Consider the following 18,892-nt stretch of genomic DNA (forward strand, 5'->3'; position numbering starts at 1 on the left):
GCATGATACTAAATAAAGAGGAATGTAAACAGCATTGTATATGATCCTTGAGGGTCAGGAGTTTATAATCTAGCTATGTGTGGTTATAAAGATGTACTTAGCGATTCTAGGGCCTGAAAGCAAAAATCATCTTTGATTTCAATAATCCTGCCATCACTCACAACAGTTTTGGCATCTCTTCTACTGAGATTGTTTGTAGCGACAACAGAACTCACTTGAGAAAAGAATACTGATTGCTAGTACAGAGCCTGCTACCTCTTCCTCGAGCATCTAGCTTAGACACTTGAATTATTCACTAATTATTCTTGCTGACTTCTGATTATTTAAGAATGTCAAATCCACCCTGACAGGCAACTCTAGCCTGCCTGATGACTTTCTCATGGACGCTCCATGACATTACTAGTCACAGAGTACATGGGGAGGGGGCTAGTCCAGGTGCCTCCATATCGACACAGCATCTGGTGAGCGTGCTCTGGAAGGAGGTGTTGCTTGAACTGAAGGGACAGCAGCTCATCGATGCTCAGCGTCTGGAAGAACAAGGCAGACTGAAGACAGCAATGGAAGACAGGGCTTAAGGGCATTTCTTTCTGGTCTGTCATTATTTCAGAGTTTTCTCTCCTTGCTTCTTAGGCATCCGGCTTTGATAGTGAAGGACAGAAAGGTCTGCCTGAAGCTGGCAGCAGATTCTCCCAGTATTCCCGTCTAGCCCTGGGTTTGGAAAATACGCATCATTAAGTAAAAGATTCACACTCATTTTATAAATTCTTTATGGTGTGTGTGTGTGTGTGTGTGTGTGTGTTAGACATGGAGAGGAAGAGGGGAAGGGAGCGAGGGAGAGAGGGAAGGAGGGAGGGATTGGATTAAAGTGGAACCTTTGTTTCAACATACAGTCAGAAGATCTCTGTATATGTCACCAGTGGCTTTTTCACAACTTTTGAATGTGGTATATATGTATGCATGTGTGTATACATGCTGATATGCATATGTGTGTATATACACATAGAGGTCAGCTGTCTCACTCAGTTGCCCTGTACCTTGCCTTTTGAGACAGAGTCTTTTGTGAAATATGAAACTCATGAATGTGACTAATTTATCTGGCCAGTGAACATCAGGGATCCACCTGTCTCCCCAGCACCAGGACTGTAGATGTTCGCTCTAGATGTGCACTGCTGAACTTTGCTTTTTATTTGGGTTCCGGGGATGCGAACTCAGGCTCTCACTACTTTCATGGCAAGCCAGTTACTGACTGAGCGATCTCCCCAGGCTGGTTTCCATACTTTAATCCTCTTACTGACCACTAGGCTTCAAGGCCACCTTTGAGAACAATGTATTTCAGTAGTTGGAGTTTTTGTTACTGTTAATTACATTTCATCCTGAAGCATCCAGCAGAGTGATCCTAACTCTACTCAGTATCTTAGTGAACTGAGAATTTATGGAGACAGTTTTAAATGTAAGGAGGCAAAGAATAATTCTTCAACAAAGTAACCAAGAACAGAATACAAATGGCCTTGTCAGGCTTTGTTCCTTGTTGTGTGACAAAAGTAAAAGAGTATAGGATTCCTGGTACAGACTTTGGTATTAAATACATTCTTACTGTTTCCCTCACTTTGCTTAGGAAACTTATGAAAAAGGTTAATATTTATATGATGTAATGTCAGAACCCATGGTTTATAATGGCTCCCATGATTCACAACTTTCTATAAACATTAGGTTTGGAAGTTCAGGGTGCAAAAAGTACTTTGGTCTTTAGACTGATGTTTTGATCCTATTGCACAATACTTTCAAGGTTGCACCGGTGATGGCAACTAAAATAAGCTGTTTTCACTTATTTAAACTTGTAATCATCACCAAAGCCTCCTTCATTTGTTGTTGAATTACATTTAATCCATTCTTATGGATTACACCTGTGAAAATCATCTTCTCTGCCAGACACCCATAGAAAAGTCTGGCAAAGATTCCTTGCCTTCAAATCTCACCAAGATGGACAAAGAAGATGTATTTACTACATAACATCATTGAGTAAACAGGGCACCATGAGAAGGTGACCCAAATCACGACCAGCTTTTAGATAATGTAAAGGAGATGGGGTTGCATTGATAAATATGGAAAAAGAGAGAACATACAGATACATGGGAAAACAGAGCAAGGTTCATGGAGCACTGAGAGAAACATCTTTAATAATAAAGTGATCGTAGCTAGGAGATGGTGGCACATCCATTTAATCCAAGCACTTAAGAGGCAGAGGTAGGCAGATCTCTGTGAGTTCAAGGCCAACCTGGTCTACATAGCAAGGGCTGTTACAGAGAGAAACCCTATCTCAAAGAACAAACAAACATGTGATCATAACATGCAGTATAATTTAGAATCAGGAAGAACTCATGGAAGATGGGAGCTTGTGATTTTTTTTCTTCCAACAGTGAAAGAGCACGTTAATTAGAAATTAACCTAGAAAACCAGATATTATACAAGCACAAAGAATGTCAGTCCAATCATGAAGCTAATTTACATCTGGTGAGAATTTGGATAATTGACGAACTATAAGAGGGGAGAATCTACCTGACCCTGATGCTCAGTGCATTCCCCTTTGAAGGGCTCTGATGGGGGAGGCCCTTCTGTGTGTATGTTTATCTTATTGGTTGTTGAATAAAGTACTGTTGGTCAATAGGGAAGCAAGATAGGTAGAACTATGAGTTAAGGAGGATTTCGGTAAATGTAGTAAAGAGAAGTCTTGTGATCCAGCCAGGAAGTGACATAGCAGGTAGACTCAGAATAAGCAGGGACAAGCAGGAAATCGCTCTCTTCCTCCTCCTCTCTTCTCTGTGGGGTCTCCATGTGATCGCCCTGCAACAGAGGACACATGCTGCCCGCAACCTCCATAAGATAAGTCTTTATAAAATATATAGATTAATAGTTATGGTTGATAATTAAGGACTGAGCTAGCAGATAAGAAATCCTAGTCATTGGCCAGTAGCATTGTACCTAATATAAGTCTCTGTGTGTTATTTGGGTGCCCATATGGCGGCAGGGCTCGGGTGGCTGGCGGAAAGATTTATTGTTACAAAATGGTGTAACAAGTGGGATTTGGCAGAAACAGTTATTCTTACAAATGGTGTCAGGACATGGTTTTCCAAACTTCCGCATAAAAACTTCACAAAAGCTTAAAAAGGGATTTTAGAAGCAAAAGAACAGAGACAAGCATGACTTCTTGGTTGCAGCATTTTCTTGTGTGGGCTCTGTTTTGCTAGAGACAAGCAGAGACTTGAGCAGTTCCTTTAAGAGAGGCTTCCTGGCTCAGCATAAGAGGCAAAAGCTGCAAGGCTCTTTTAGCTGTTTAGCAGATAAAAGGCTTGTGGCCCCCAAAAGATAAACAGTAAAGACAGATTCAGATGAAGAAAAACCTCTAAAGGTTTACAGTGTATTTAAAAATATACGTAGGCTTGGTAGAGAAAAAAAAAAGTACAGAGAAATTTTTTTAAAAAAAGGAAAAAAATAGACTAGCTGGGTATGGTGGTATATGCCTTTAATCCCAGTACTTGGGAGGCAGAGGCAAGCAGATCTCTGTGACTTCAAGGCCAGCTGGTGTACAGTCAGTTCAAGGGCAGCCACAGTTACACAGAGAAACCCTGTCTCATAAAAGGAAAAAATAAAATTAAAAGAAATAAGTAATGAAAAAATCCACATGAAGATGGAAAATACACAGAGAATCTGGATACTATATGTTTTACTGTTGTTTTAAAATTGTTTGATTGCTGAGGAAAGAGCTACAACTACTAAAATACATTTGCTTAGGTGCTGCTAAATTAATCCAACTTACATATTTTAAAAATGCTTTGACTTCTAAATTTAAATACAAGGACAGGTTACTTGGGAAAAGAGTTTTTGCTTATGTTTCCACAGAAAATATAAAGCTATGGATTCCTTCCAGACTAATATGGTTTGATCAAGTAACACTCCCTGAAGCAGTGTCCCAGGTGATCCTACATCCAAAGCAGCTGAGATGATGCAGCCATGGATGACTACAGCCAGGATTTCTGTGTTTTATCATGATCTGCATGATATGGACATCGCCCCCAACCAGCAGGAAGCAGTTTGGAATGAACAATGCCCAAATTCCCAAATATTGTTTATAAATGTTTGTTTTTATTAAAATGGGGATGGTTATAAATGGTAATGATCACAGTCAATCTCTTTTTAAATGAGAAAAGGGAAATAGGATATAGAAATGAATACTTTACATTGGTATGGATCTTCATTTATTGATAGAAATTTAAGGTTAATTTTGTTATATGTAAATTTCTCCTCTTGTTTGGTATTGTGTTTATACAGATCTTTTAAAATGTAATGCATAATTAAATTCAGATTGTATATAGTTAGGTATAATAATCAAAACTTATAGTTAGGTTAATTAGGTTTTCTAGATATACAGAGATGTATTTGAGATGGATAAGATATTCTTCAAACCTTTCAAAGACCTACAGAATATATGGCATTTAAATGGTTTCGGGTTTTTCTTGACAGTGAGACACAACTGCTCCTGGCATACCAATTACATCAGAAAGGAGGAAGGGCATGGAAGAAACTCAATATGGAGTTTGCCTACAACATGGCAAGATTAGCCATTTGGGCAAGAAACTGCTCTTGCCTGGACTGTTTGATAAACTGGACATGCAGGACCCACAGGAAAATGACTTCTGGACTTGCAAAACAAGAAAGTCCTGAAGGGTTCCTGCTTCATGGAGAAGTCTGCCAGACACACTGTGGCCTATAGGCTGAAGATGGATGCCCCAACATTACAGAGGAACTTTGGGTGATTGTCCAGGTAGGGAGATGTCTCTGTCAGATCTAGAGTTTATATATTATCCTTCTGTGGTTTTTGATGGAGTTGAAGACAGATAGTTATGGATATAGTTTTCTTTAGTTATTATAAAAGATAAATTACATATAAGACCTTAGACTCACAAAGATAGAATAGATAATAGAATATTTTCTTTAAATCTTGCTAAATGTTAATGAACTAAATATCATAACTATAGTTCTTACTTGATAACTGTTTTGTTATGTATTTTACTATGTTAATGTTAAAACCCTTCTTTTTATTTAGACAGAAAAGAAGAGATGATAGGGGAGGTCTTTCTGTGTATATGTTTGTCTTACTGGTTGGTAAATAAAGCACTGTTGGCCAAATAGAGAAGCAAGATAGGCAGGACTAGGAGAGAAGGAGGATTCTGGAAAATGTAGTAGACAGGGTCGCCATGTGATCCCAGGGAAGAAAGGCATCCTCTAAGATAAGGCTTTATAAAATATATAGATTAATAGTTATGGTAGATAATTTAAGACTGAGCTAGCAAATAAGGAATACTAGTCATTGGCAAGCAGTATTGTAATTAATATAAGACTCTGTGTGTTATTTGGGGGCCCTAACGTGACGGCAGAATTCAGGAGGCTGGCAGAAAGAGTTATCGTTACAGGGCTCAATGTTTGCAAAGTGGGACTGTTGCTCTTCCCTGGGGTTCCAGCACAGTGCTGTGTTGTGAGGTGACTGTGCACAGCAGGGCATTGAAATGGAAGTGTGAAGGTACCAAGGGATGAACAATAACAGATATCCATGCTCACTCTCTAGAACTCTTAGAAGTTGACCAAGAACCCATTACACCCACAGGACACCATACTGGAAACTCAGAGTCACCAAAGAACAAAGAGTCAACACATCTGCTCAGGAACAGAGAGGGTCAGACCGCACTGGAGTCTGTACGAGAAAGAGAGAGAGAGAGAGAGAGAGAGAGAGAGAGAGAGAGAGAGAGAGAGAGAGAGAGAGAGAGAGAGAGAGCCTGGCCCCGGAGGGGGTGGGGACCAGAAGGATGATGAGACCCCAAATAGAGCATCTCCAGGTGGGGAGCTCTTGGAAAAGCAGGAAGCTGAGGGGGGAGTAGCAATTCAAGAAAGGATGCCAGAGGCATGGGAACAGACCAGAGTGTGCAGGGAAGACTGAAAAACCTGTACCATACTTGTGGAGATTTGCCAGGCTCCAAAAGTACAACCTCTAACAGGGTGACAATCAAGTGATGAGAAGATTTCCTTTCCATCTTCTGTCTGTCCATTTTTGTTTCTTTTAAATTAATGCATTTTATGTATATGAGTGTTCTGTTTTTATGACCACCATAAGAGGGGACCCAATCTCATTACAGATGGTTGTGAGCCACCATGTAGTTGCTGGGAATTGAACTCAGGACCTCTGAGTTACATAGTAGGGTGACTACAGAGAACACTACATACATACATACATACATACATACATACATACATACATACATACAATTTTTTTCTTTTGGTTTTTTGAGACAGGGTTTCTCTGCATAATAGTCCTAGCTGTCCTGGAACTCACTATGTAAATCAGGCTGGTCTCGAATTCACAGAGATCTGCCTGCCTCTGCCTCCCTCCCAAGTTCTGAGATTAAAGGAGTGTGCCACCATGCCCAGCCCAAATATATATATATCAAAGGAGCTAGAAGAAAGGGGTTTGGATATTTTTATCACAAAGAAATGGTAGCCGGGCATTGGTGGCTCACGCCTTTAATCTCAGCACTCGGGAGGCAGAGGCAGGAAGATCTCTGTGAGTTTGTGGCCAGCCTGGTCTCCAGAGTGAGTACCAGGATAGGCTCCAAAGCTACACAGAGAAACCCTGTCTCGAAAAACCACAAAAGAAAGAAAGAAAGAAAGAAAGAAAGAAAGAAAGAAAGAAAGAAAAAAGAAATGGTAACTATTGGAGGAAGTAGATATGTTTGTTTACCCTGACATGGATATTATCCAGTGTGTACATGTATGAAAACATCATGTGACACCCATAAATACACAAGAGTCAAGTCTTGGTGGGGGTTGGGGGGGTAATTGAGTCAGGAGGGTGGAGCCCTAGTTAATGGGATTAGTGGCCTTATCAAAGATGCTCCAGAGAACTTGCCTTGACTCTTCTATTATGAGAGCCCTGTTGTGGGATATTTGTACACTGTGAAAATGTATTCCTGTAATTGGTTTAATAAAGAGCTGAATAGTAAATAGCTAGGCAGGAGGTATAAGAGGGACTTCAAGGCAAAGAGAAGAAGTAGGAGATGAATCTAGGTTGAAGGGTGATGCTGAGACATGGAAGGAATTAGACATACAGAATGTAAGAAAGGTAAAATGTCACGAGGCAAAATGTAGATTAATATAAATGGATTCATTTAAGTTATAAGAGCTAGTGTAACAAGCCTAAGCTACGGCCAAACTTTCATAATTAGTAGTAAGTCTCCATGTGGTTATTTGGGAGCTGGCTGGAAGGACAGAGAAAGATTCATTACAGAGCCCCAGCAAAAAGCCACTATCTTTGAGAAAGTAAACCTTCATTGAACACTGCATCTACTGGCAGCTTGATTTTGGACTTCAGAACTATGAGAAACACATTTCTGGTTTGTTTGTTTTGAGATAAGGTCTCATTCTGTAGCTGGGCTGGTCTGGAGCTTGCTATGTAGAGATCAATCTGTCCTTGCACTCACAGAAAACCCACATGCCTTTGTTTTATGTGTGCTCTGGCTAAGGTACAGGACACCACTCCTGGCCCTAAATTTCTGTTTCTGAGCCATGCAGTTGATGGCATTTTGTTACAGTAGCCTGAGTAGGGAATGGGGCAGGGGCGGCCTGCTTTCCTCCTATGCACCTTTGCACTGCTGTGTTCTCATTGCCTAGTACATGCATCGTGTTTACAGCAATACATGGAAGAGGTTAGAGCAAGTACAAGTGCAACATAAAAGCAACCCCACCTGGCTCTGATCCAGGGTTTGGTGTGCATGTCCAAAGTACTTCCCCAGCTGCCATGTTTTTCCGAAGCCAGAGGCAAAAATCCCCTTTCTGGGGCCAGCTCCTCTGCAATTGCCCTGATGTGGTAGGGCTCAAATCCACAGCAGCCGCCAATGTACCTGACCCCCAGGTTGTAGGCCTCTCTGGTGTATTTTTGAATATCCCATCTGGTTGCAACCCTGGGCTCCAGGCCTGTAAAACAAAGGTTTTGACACTTCTGTTAGCTCTCAGTTGTGGTTTGAAGGAGAAATGAGCCCCATAGGCTTATGTGTTTGAATACTTGGTCCTCAGCTGTGGACTGGAAATGTGCAGCTCTCACTAGAGGTGGGCTTGAGGTTTGATAGGCACTTCTGCTTTCTGTCTTCACTCAGTTTTCTGACCAGCTACCCCACACTTCTGCGGCTATGCTGCTCTACCATGGTGGATGGCATCCCCTTAATATCCTTAAGTTACTTCTCATCAGGTATTTCATGAAAACAATCAGAAAGTGACCAGTGCAGCTCCCATTTTCAAATGACAGATTCTCGATGGTTGGCCTTCTCCTCCACCCCACCCTCACCCCAGTTAAAATCAAACTAATGTAAGTGTTAGAATGATCATGCATCCTTTAGGTAGTTTCTTTTTGGTTAACACTGAAAGATATTTTTTTTTCTTACATGGCCTTTTATTATAAAACTGTATCAATTTAGTCACAGTAGAAAACATAAGAGCCAGGCTGTGGGGATGCATGACTTTAATCCCTGCACTCAAGAGGCAGAGACAGGCAGATCTCTATGAGTTCAAGTCTAGCCTAAGTCTACAGAGCAAGTTTTAGGACACCCAAGGCTACACAAAGAAACCCTGACTTTTTTTTTAAACAAACAAAACAAATCATAAGGGACTTTACATGCATCTGCACTTACCAAAGGGATATTCTGGGAGGTCCACAAACCCTCCCTTGCCACAGTCAGGTGTGTGGAAGCCCAGGCATTGCACCATCAGGTGAGCTTGTAGGCCCGAATCCCGGAGGCCCTCCTTCATGAGCCTCATGGTCTGTAAGCTGGTCTGGGGCCCAAATCGGCAGTTGACCCCAATGATGTTCGCTCCTGTGCAAGACAATGAGGAGTCATTACAACCTACAGTGGACTCATCTGTTCTTTTTGTAACAGTTCGAAGCTGAGCTGGTTGTAGAGCAGGCCTGACATCGAAGCATCTGAGAGCAGGAGGGTCACAAATTCAACACCAGGATGGGCTACATTGATTAGATGTGATTCAATTTCATTCCAAATCAACCAACCAATCAACAAATCAATCAGCTTAGAAGCTAGCTTGGAGATGAGCTACCCTAGGATTTATAGACAAGAAAGTTTCCTTCTTGTTCTTTAAACTTTGCAGCATTTTGTAAGCAGCCTCTGCACCACCCACCTCAGCAAGGGCCACTTTACCTGCCTGTGCCAGCCTGACTGCACATTCTCCAGGTGTCACGTCATGCATGTCCCCCTCTGGGCCGATGCACATGGTCACAGCCACAGGTTTCCCTACTTCTCTCAAGACATCCACAGCCCACACAGCTTCTTCCACATGCTCAAAATACTAGGAGATAGCACTTTTTAAAATTGGTCTCAAGTGAAGGTAGATTTTTGAATAACAAAGCACAAATGCTAGAAAACTGTTGTAAAAATTACCCAATCCATAATGTGTGCTACAGCTTGCTGAGGGATGTGTCTGTAGCAGGTTATGTAAATAACTTTCTGAGTAAACATTTGAATTCCGTTAGTGAGACTATCTGGAGGTTTATTTGGGGATCAGCATTTGGTGACTGTTAGTAAAACAAAAATCATACCGTTTAAAGGATATCTATCTAGCTATATATGTTAAAACAGGCCATAGAGACATAGACCTTTAATCCCAGCACTTGGAAGGCAGAATGCTGGGAATAAAGGTGTGTGCCACTACCGCCTGGTTTCTTTCTTCACTACTGAAGGAAATTCTACAGAAGCCCATTGAGGAATGGAAAAGATAATCAAGAAAAACTCTGGAAACGATGCGACTATGTTCCCACCCAGCTGGAGAACACTTAGGCCAGTGTTCCTGGAATCTGCAGTGAGGAGCAGGCAACCTTGGGCCTTGAGCTGGTTTGTACTAGCACACAAAGTGATGGGGAGAAGAGGTGAGTTGAGGGCTTGATCCCAGGCAGGAACAATGGGGAAGAGAAGGGAGAGAGTGCCCTTGATGTCCAGTCAAGTTGTTATGGCTTAGATATGAAATGTCCCCCAATAGGTTGATGTGGTGGAGGCTTGGAACTCAGCTGGTGGAGCCAAGCACTGGGAAGGGACTGGGCCACAAGGGATCTGACTTCATCAGTCCACTTAGATGTGGATGGATTCATAATGGTTGGAAAATAGTAGGAGGTGAAGTCTGGTGGGAGGAAGTAGGTACTGGAGGTGTCCTTTGAAGGCCATCTTGTCTCTGGCTCCTTCCTTCTGCCCCCTTCTTTTCCTAGTGGCCATGTCCTACTCTGCCACATCCTCCATCCACCATGCTTTGCCAGGTGACCTGGAGCACCTGGCTGGAAACTGAATCTCCAAAACCATAAGCCCTAGTGATTTTTTTTCTTCTCTTAAGTTGATTTTCTCAGGTATATGTCTCAGCAGCAGCAGCAGCAACAACAACAACACAAATCTGACTTAATATATCAATCCTTTAAGATGCCATTTACAGGTGATATGCTGAGGAGTAGTGAGAGGCAGTGAGAAAGGCCAGGGTGGAGAAGACAATTACTCAGTGCTATGTCTTGCCAGTGAGGCCCTGGTGAACCTGAGCAGCCATCTGCCTGCTAGGCTTTGCACCCCCACTGTCTCCAACTGCAGCACCTTCCAGCCCGGCCTCTCCTTTGGGAGGGGATATGTCCCCCAAGTCAGCTACTACAATCATGTAAATCTCAGAAAGCAGAACCCATATTGACGCATGCCTTGGGTCCATCCCCTGCCTCAGAGGGAACCCAGCATGCAGCTGGCTGAGCCTTGCCTGGAATGCAGTGTATTAACCTAAATCTCTGACCATCCATATGGAGGAAATGAGGACATAGAACAGCCCTGTCCAGTTCCTCTAAGACCAGCCTTACCTCTGCAATCAAGAAGTCCACATTTTTCCTGGCAAAAACTTCTAGCTGTTGTCGAAAAAGGGTTTTAATTCTGGTTTCATCCTTGTGGTATTTGTACAGTGATGTCTGGCAGAGGCCCCCTGCCACCAAAGCATTCCCTCCATCAGCCACCTCCCTGGCAAGGTCACAGGCAACTGCATTTACATTTTCCCACTGAGAACAAGAGCAGAAACATGAGCCTGGTATTTTAAATGAAAAATAAAACAAGTCACAGAGGGAGCAATGAGCAAGTCAGTCTTGCAAACTGCAATTCAAGAGGAGTTGAGCATAATCTCCTGTTACCAGTTACTTGTGTGTGTGTGTGTGTGTGTGTGTGAGAGAGAGAGAGAGAGAGAGAGAGAGAGAGAGAGAGAGGCAGAGAGACAGAGAGACAGAGACAGACAGAGACAAAGAAACAGAAAGAGAGAGGGAGGGAGACCAGGTCTCTCACTGAGTCTGGATCTCACTGATTTTGTTAGATAATTGTCTAAAGAGCTCCTGGGAATCTGCCTGGCTCTGTCCACCCCCAAACCTGGTGATGGGGTTACAGACATTCATCAATGTACTTGCCTTTTACAGGGGTTCTGGGAATCCAAAAATTCAAACTCAGTCTCTGTACTTATATAGTAAGTACTTACAGATTGAGGCATCTCCCCAGCCCCACCTGTGACTTTATACTTCCATTATTGTTATTATCCACACTGAATTTTTAAAATATAAATTTAGACTAATGGTGAAGTATAGTGGCTCGCTTCATTATTATTATTATTATTACTATGTGTATGGGTATTTTGCCTGCATGTATGTCTGGATACCATGTGTGTTCCTTGTACTCTTGGATGCCAGAAGCAAGTATCAGATCACCAGGGGCTGGAGTTACAGACAGTTGTGAGCTGCTATGTGGGTGCTGGGAATTGAATCCCCGTCCTCTGGAAGAGCAGCCAGAGCTCTTAACTGCTGAGCCATCTCGGTCCCACCACACTGGATTTTAATAACTGCATTCATTCCCCTCTCATTCAGATCATTAGCTTCTTCAGAACAGGGTCAAAGCCTCTTGTCATGGTTTGAATGTAATTGGCCTCCATTTGCTCATAGGCAATAGCACTATTGGGGGTGTGGCCTTGCTGAAGGAAGTGTGTCACTGTGGGGGCAGGCCTTGTGGTCTTTCTTGCGTAAGCTTTGTTCAGTCAGACAGTTAACTTCTGGCTGATTGCCTTCTAATCAAGATGTCTGCCTGCACACTGACATGCTCCCTGCCATGGTAATAATGGACTAAACTTCTGCAATTGTAAGCCACCATCTCAATTAAATGTTTCCTTTATAGGAGTTGCTATGGTCATGGTGTCTCTTCAGCAATAGAAACCCTAACTAAGATACTTCTTTTTTATATCATCTTTCTGCTTAGCACTGAGAGTCCAGGGATGTAACCATAAACATAGCACATATTGATTCTCATTAAGTGTGGGTTTCTTGAACATGAGCATCCATAATTGTCAGTTGTCATTAACAGTTGGCTTTGCAAATGTTTCCCATCCTTCATCTCAACTGTTCTTCCTGGAAGGTCTGAGCATAGCACTGCTTAATGCCATGCAGGGATGTTCTTACATGAAGCCACACAGGCAGTAGACAGCAAAGTTGGGCATCAAGCCTGATTTCTGTCATTTGTAGTCCTAAGTTCCCAAGATCCTCCTGTCTCCAGACAGTTAAGAGGACAAAAGAACAATACAGAATGAGGGGATAAAACATGATCTAGCCAAATGTTTGGTTTTTTTTTTTTTTCCACAAAACACCTGTAAAGGGATGCCTCACCCTTCCAACAGCCTGTTCTATCTGATCTTGTCATCTTCCAGCTAAACTGATAATATTCTGTGTGGTGATTTGAAAGAAAATGGTCCCCAAAGGTAGTGGCACTATTAGGAGCTATAGTCTTGTTGGAGGAAGTGTGTCGCTGTGGGGGTGGGCTCTGAGGTCACTTTTGCTCAAGCTTCCCTCAGTGTGACTGTCAGTTGACTTTCTGTTGCCTGCAAGATGTAGTACTCACAGCTCCAGCACATCTGCCTACATGCCACCATGTTCCCTGTGGATAATGATGACAATGAACTGAACCTCTGAAACCCCAATTAAATGTTTACTTTGTAAGAGCTGCCACGGTCATGGTGTCTCTTCATAGCAATGAAAACCCTAACTAAGACGTTCTGTTTCATATGCATTCCGTGGAGTCACGAATCCACAGAAGTTGAATGCTACCTGGTAGCAAAGTGCAGTGACACAGGAGCCCAGTTCTCCCACCTCCCAGGAGAATGCTGTGCTCCTTGTAGCTGCTTTCTACTGGCTCCCCAGTTACCTTGCTTTCCATATTGTCCTCAGTGGCAGAAAAGGTGAACGTCTGCAAGACATCAGCTCCCGCTCTCAAGAATTCTGTGTGGAGCTGACGAACTGCCAAGCAATTGAAATTGCAGTTACAAATCAAATTCCAGAAGCTTATGTTCTCAATAGCAGCTCCCTCCCTTCCTTCCCTCCCCACCAGACCCAATTTCAAACCTAGAACTGACAAAGCTACCAGTGTGACAGGACAGCACCCTCTATGGAGCATCGCCCAGGGTTCCCAATTGGATCCCATGCACCATTGTGATGTCACCATCCAAATGCAATGGTTTCTACTTCCAACTCTTTTATTTTTATTTTTCCCCCAAGTCAGAAAGATAAAGAGGTTATTCCTTTCTTGGCACTCTGGTCCCCACAGCCTGGCTGTCTGCTTCATTAAGGTGGTGATGACCATCAGCCATTGTCACCATGGCCATGGTTATTATCTATGATGCACAACCTTCAGCAGGATGAATCTAAAGCAATTAATGATTTTTGATAACTTAAGAAAACTCTTGAATAGCTACAAGGGAAATTTCCAAGGAATTAACAGTGAGCTGGACTTTTTTTAATGCTGTTCAAGAAAATATGAGTGTAGAGAGAGAGAGGCAGAGAGAAAGGGAGGGATGGAGGGAGCGAGGGAGAGAGAGAAACAGACAGAGAAACTGAGACAGAGGAGGAAAGGGAGGGGGATGGAAGGATAATTTTCCCTGTGTTTCAGTCCATACGCTACCATAGCCTCCACCTCTTGGCAATTTTGCAAGAAAAGCAGTCCTTAGGAAATACTTGCTGTTGTTCCTTGATTTTCTCTCACTGGTGGTGGAGCTAACTGTTACTTGCAGACATACCTCTGGGTGGTGTGGGCACTCACCAGCACTGGGATGCTCTACCACTGCTTCTGGAGTCCAGAGCCCTGCTTTCACGAAGCCTCTCTTCTCCAGAGTGAAGAGAAAGCCGCCATCACCAACCACGACCTCCCTGCTGTCCAGACGCTCCAAAATGCCCTGGGAAGAGACTGAAAACTCTCTACACTCCGCTTTTCCTTTTAAAGTCATTTCTAATTTTAGGAATGTTGGTCTTTATTGTGTTCTTCAGGCAGTAGTTCTGCTAAATATGTCTAAGAGTGTTTCAGAAAACATTGCAGCGTGATTCCTGGCCACCTAAGGAATTTCTCAAGTAACACTTTCTGGGTCAAACTATACTAAAAGCACTGATGAACCTGATAGTCATTTTGGTTTTCCATGTTCTAATACATTAGGGGTTGGGGTTGGGGACAAAATATCTTCAACTTAAACAAACAAACCCCTAAACTTGCAAAGCTCCCTGGCTGCTGGGCATGGCCTAGTCACACCACTGGCCAACAAGACAAGTGGAAGCCATCTTTTTTCTCTTTCCCCTCCTGACTGGAATGTAGTCATGACACCAGGTGTAGAGCCATTTCAGCTGCATTTAAGGTCACAGGGAGCCAACTGGTAGGATGGTTTTTCATATAACAACCCAGAGCAGCCACAACAGGTATGCGTGGCTCGCTTGCCTTTACATCTTGTGGGGTGAGAGATGCAAATCACTCCCTTGTGTTAATCAACAAACTTCATAGTGCACATCAACCAGTCCTTGAGGGGAAAACCATCACTCCAGTGTTCTAGCTGAGGTTCCCTCTTCTTGTTCCCAAGCTTACAACTTGTGTCTGTAAAGCACAAGTTGTCTGTAGGGCTCCATCCCCCCTATTGTGGCAGCCACTGGGTTACAGGATGATCTTAATCCCCATGCAGCTCTCCTCGCTGGTCCTTCTTTTATCTGTCATTGCCCTTCCCTTGTGCACCTCCATCCAAGTCCAGCAATATCCGGTCATTATCTGTCTCACTTTGATGGTGGGATGTGTGGGGGCAGGTGACATACCTTATTTGTCTATATCCCTCCCACCTCTACTAGCATCTAATGAAGGAGAGATCCTTAAAGAACTATGCCAACAGAGACAGCAGAGGTACTGAATAGTTCTGGAAACATCAGACGAACCACAAGTGGCAGTAGCTGTGTCCTGAGAAGCAAAACCAGGCACACTTCCACCCAAAATTAGGAGGCTTTCAAAGAAACCATAATGCAGATTTTTTTTTTTTCCGAGACAGGGTTTCTCTGTGGCTTTGGAGGCTGTCCTTGAACTAACTCTTGTAGACCAGGTTGGTCTCGAACTCACAGAGATCCGCCTGCCTCTGCCTCCCGAGTGCTGGGATTAAAGGCGTGTGCCACCAACGCTCGGCCATAATGCAGATTTTGACTGCATCTTTGTGAGGCAGGGTAGGGTAAGTCAGACATTTTCTTTCTTTTTTGGTAGCAGGGGAGGTTGAGATAGGGTTTCTTTGTGTAACAGCTTTTAGCGCTAACTGTCCTGCAACTGGCTCTGTAGACCAGGCTGGCCTTGAACTCACAGAGATCCATCTGCCTCTGCCTTCAGAGTGTTGGTACTAAAGGTATGAACCACTACCAGAAATTTATGTTAAATGTTATGTGTGGGGCTCGAGAGATGGCTCAGCAGTTAAAAATACTGGCTGCTCTTCCAGAGATCCTGAGCTCAATTCCCAGCAACCACATGGTGGCTTACAGCCATCTATGACAAGACCTGGTACCCTCTTCCAGTCTGCAGGGACACATGCAGGCTAAATGCTGTACACATAATAAATAAATAAATCTTTTTTAAAAAATGTTATGTGTGTGTGTATATATATGTTACAAGTTTGTGCATGTGTGCATGTGTGTGCAGTGACCTAAGAAGCCACAGGGCATCGGATGCCCTGGACCTGATTACAGGTGGTCATGAGCTACCTAACATGGGTGCTGGAACTGAGCTCAGGTTCTCTGGAAGAGCAGCAAGGGCTCCTGACTGCTGAACCACCTCTCAAGCCCCTTGCCCAACTTTTTAAATTCTCCATTTTTCTTTATCATCATTATCAAAATAACTGGATTATGAAAACTTGACTCAGAGCAGCCTAGCCCATCCCTCCATGTTGTCTCCACCACCTGTTAGTTTTAATGCCAGCTTATGTGAAAAGGGTGGGGAGAGTCAAGTGAGGAGGACATGAATTCACATGCAGCAGTCTTGCCTTCTCATTCAGTCTCGTTTTTGGCAGTGCCTGTACCTGCTGATCTGATGGGGAGGGCCTGGGGTTCCTTTGCATCCCCCTTTGGAAGAGAACAACCCAAAACCTCTGGATTTACCCTCTGGGCTCAGGGTGAGACTGTTGATCCTCAGGCGAGGCCATTTGCTCCATGACAGGTGGGACACAGACTCAATCTGCCTAAAAGAGCCCCATCTGCCTCATTTTACTGGAGGTTGCCAGGGTGGGGGTGGGGGTGGTACATGAGTCAGCTTCTATGGTTTGGGCAATGGGGTGGGGGTTTCAGCTATTCAATTGCCCAGCAGTAGTCAAAGGCACTGGTGAACTGTGTCTGCCAGCTGAGGAGAGATAGAGCCCTAGTTCTCTTCCAGGTATACATTAACAGGGACCAGCATGTGAAAATATGCTGTTTTGGGAGCAGAGTCCAGAGGAATGGGCTCAGAATGTTTTTAAAACCTTAACAACAACAACAACAAAAGGGTCTCACCATGTAGCCCTGGGTAGCCTTGGAACTCACTATGTAAACCAGGCTACCCTCAAACTCAGAGAGTAAAGGCATGTATCACCACACTGGCCAAATTAAACCTTTTATTATGATGATGATTATTTATGTGTACATGTGTTTATGCATTGTATCTGAGGTAGTACCATCTCCTGGAACTGGAATTACAAGCAGTTGTAAGCTGCCTGATGTGGGTGCTGGGAATTGAACTCTAGTCTTCTGCAAGAACAATACATGTCCTTAACCACTGAGCCATCTCTCCAGGCCACAAAATCTTTTTTAAAAAGTGAATAGCCAGGAGTGGCAGTGCAGCCTTTAACCCCAGCACTTGGGAGGCAGAGACAGGCAGATCTCTGCAAGTTTGAGGCCAGCCTAGTAAGTAGGGAGTTCCAGGACAGCCAGGGCTCCAGAGAGAGACCACGATTGAAGACAAAAAAGTCCTCTAGAAATAAAAATTAGAATTGAAAGGTGAATTATGGGCTGGCAAGATGATTTAGTAAGGAAAGGTGCTTGCTGCAAACACAATGACTGAGTTCAATTCCCAACAGAGTTTAATCCCTGGGCCCATTTGGTAGAGGGAGAGTACCAATTTCTGCAAGCTGTCCTCTGACTTCCACAGGTGCATCCTAGTATGTACAGGCCCACACATGTACACAATAAATAAGTGCATATGTAAATGTAATAAAATTCATTTTAAGAAGTGAATTATAAAAATGAACATAGCGTTACAGAAGGTCAATCGAATGAAGGCGGCACAATGTTTTTCACCTTTAAAAGGAGTCTTTTTGTTTTGTTTTGGGTTTTGTTTTTTTGAGACAGGGTTTCTCTGTGTATCTCTGGCTGTCCTAGAACTCACTCTGTAGTGCAGGCTGACCTCAAACTCATAGAGTTCCACCTGCCTCTGCCTCCCAAGCGCCACCACACCCGGCAAGTCTTTGATAATCTCATTTCTTCCCTACATTTTAACTTTTGTCATTTAGAAGAACATCTCTTAGCATGCTATAAAACCCAGGCTCCACATTCTGCGTGGGGCCCTGACCAGTCAGTCCTCTTGCCAATGTGTCTGACTACTGTTGCATATTTAGGGTGGGTCTATGATGTGTATATATTACACTCATTCTCTCTCACTGGGAGCTGTTAATGGCTGACTAACAACATAGCGAGAGATTGAACCTGGACTTCACTTGACCCCTACCCTAGGTCACCTCTGTCCACAGTTTCTTAGCATTCATAAAGCAGAGTTCTACTGCCCCCAGAACTCTGAATTGTGCCCAGGTGGCCTGTTCTGCGGGGTCCCAGGAGTCCCCTCTTCCAAGTTCATGCCTTTCTGGTTGTTTGGGATCTTTTGCTTCCACAACATGTCCTCAGTGCTGTGGGAATGAAGCCCATATCTTGTCGCAGTGGGAAAAGGGCCAGATGTGGGACTGCTTTCTGAAGGCAACAGGGGAGTCTCCCACACCTACCCCTAGGAACTACGTGGTGTCCTTGTTTCACACAGGACAGGTGTGAAGACGCAGGGCCTGGTGTGCTTACAAAACCAGAGGGAGACTGACAGGAACACCTGTCGGTGAACCTCTGGGGCTACTCCATGAGCTTCCTTGAGAGAAAAATGAGGGTCCCCTGACTCCAAAAACTTGACCCCAGTTCCCTCCTCTGTCCTGAATGCGACCACTGACTCTGAGTAGGTCACCTGACTCCTGGGCCTCTGTTTTCTCACCCACAAACTGGAGATACCAGCAGCTGCGGATACTCTGGACTGGGTAAGGGCTCCATGATCTAATTCAGTCACGATCCGGAAATGTGAGATTTAGGAGTTTGACTGAAGTGGGATTCGAACTCCCCAGGAAAGTAAGAACCAAGGCCTGAGCCATACTCACTTTCTTAGCCCGCGGGCGTCCTACTGGTTCCATGTCTCCGCGAGTGTGCAGGCGCGGGTCCCGGTGGCACCGGTCCCGGAGGGCGCCC

At 43.8% G+C, this 18,892-nt stretch overlaps 1 protein-coding gene across 1 annotated transcript; it reads right to left on the minus strand.

Moving 5' to 3' along the window:
* Nucleotides 1-626: 626 nt before the first annotated feature.
* Bhmt2 (betaine--homocysteine S-methyltransferase 2) lies at nucleotides 627-18,837 on the minus strand. The gene is made up of 8 exons (XM_027401720.2): nucleotides 18,805-18,837; nucleotides 14,184-14,316; nucleotides 13,293-13,384; nucleotides 10,931-11,122; nucleotides 9,252-9,399; nucleotides 8,730-8,912; nucleotides 7,791-8,019; nucleotides 627-708 (listed from the first exon to the last, which is right to left on the minus strand). Exons 1-8 carry the CDS (start codon nucleotides 18,835-18,837, stop codon nucleotides 627-629), a joined length of 1,092 nt encoding a protein of 363 aa, XP_027257521.1.
* Between the last annotated feature and the right edge of the window lie 55 nt (nucleotides 18,838-18,892).

The sequence above is a fragment of the Cricetulus griseus genome, chromosome 2 (genome assembly GCF_003668045.3).
Source record: "Cricetulus griseus strain 17A/GY chromosome 2, alternate assembly CriGri-PICRH-1.0, whole genome shotgun sequence".
NCBI lineage: Eukaryota > Metazoa > Chordata > Mammalia > Rodentia > Cricetidae > Cricetulus > Cricetulus griseus.

Coding starts and splice junctions, on each gene's coding strand:
- Bhmt2 (XM_027401720.2), bottom strand. CDS start 18,837: ATGGAACCAGTAGGACGCCCGCGGGCTAAGAAA. Junction 11,123..13,292: donor AGGACAATATGGAAAGCAAG/GTAACTGGGGAG, acceptor TCTTGTTCTCAG/TGGGAAAATGTAAATGCAGT. Junction 709..7,790: donor AAACCCTGGATCAGAGCCAG/GTGGGGTTGCTT, acceptor TTCCAAACCCAG/GGCTAGACGGGAATACTGGG.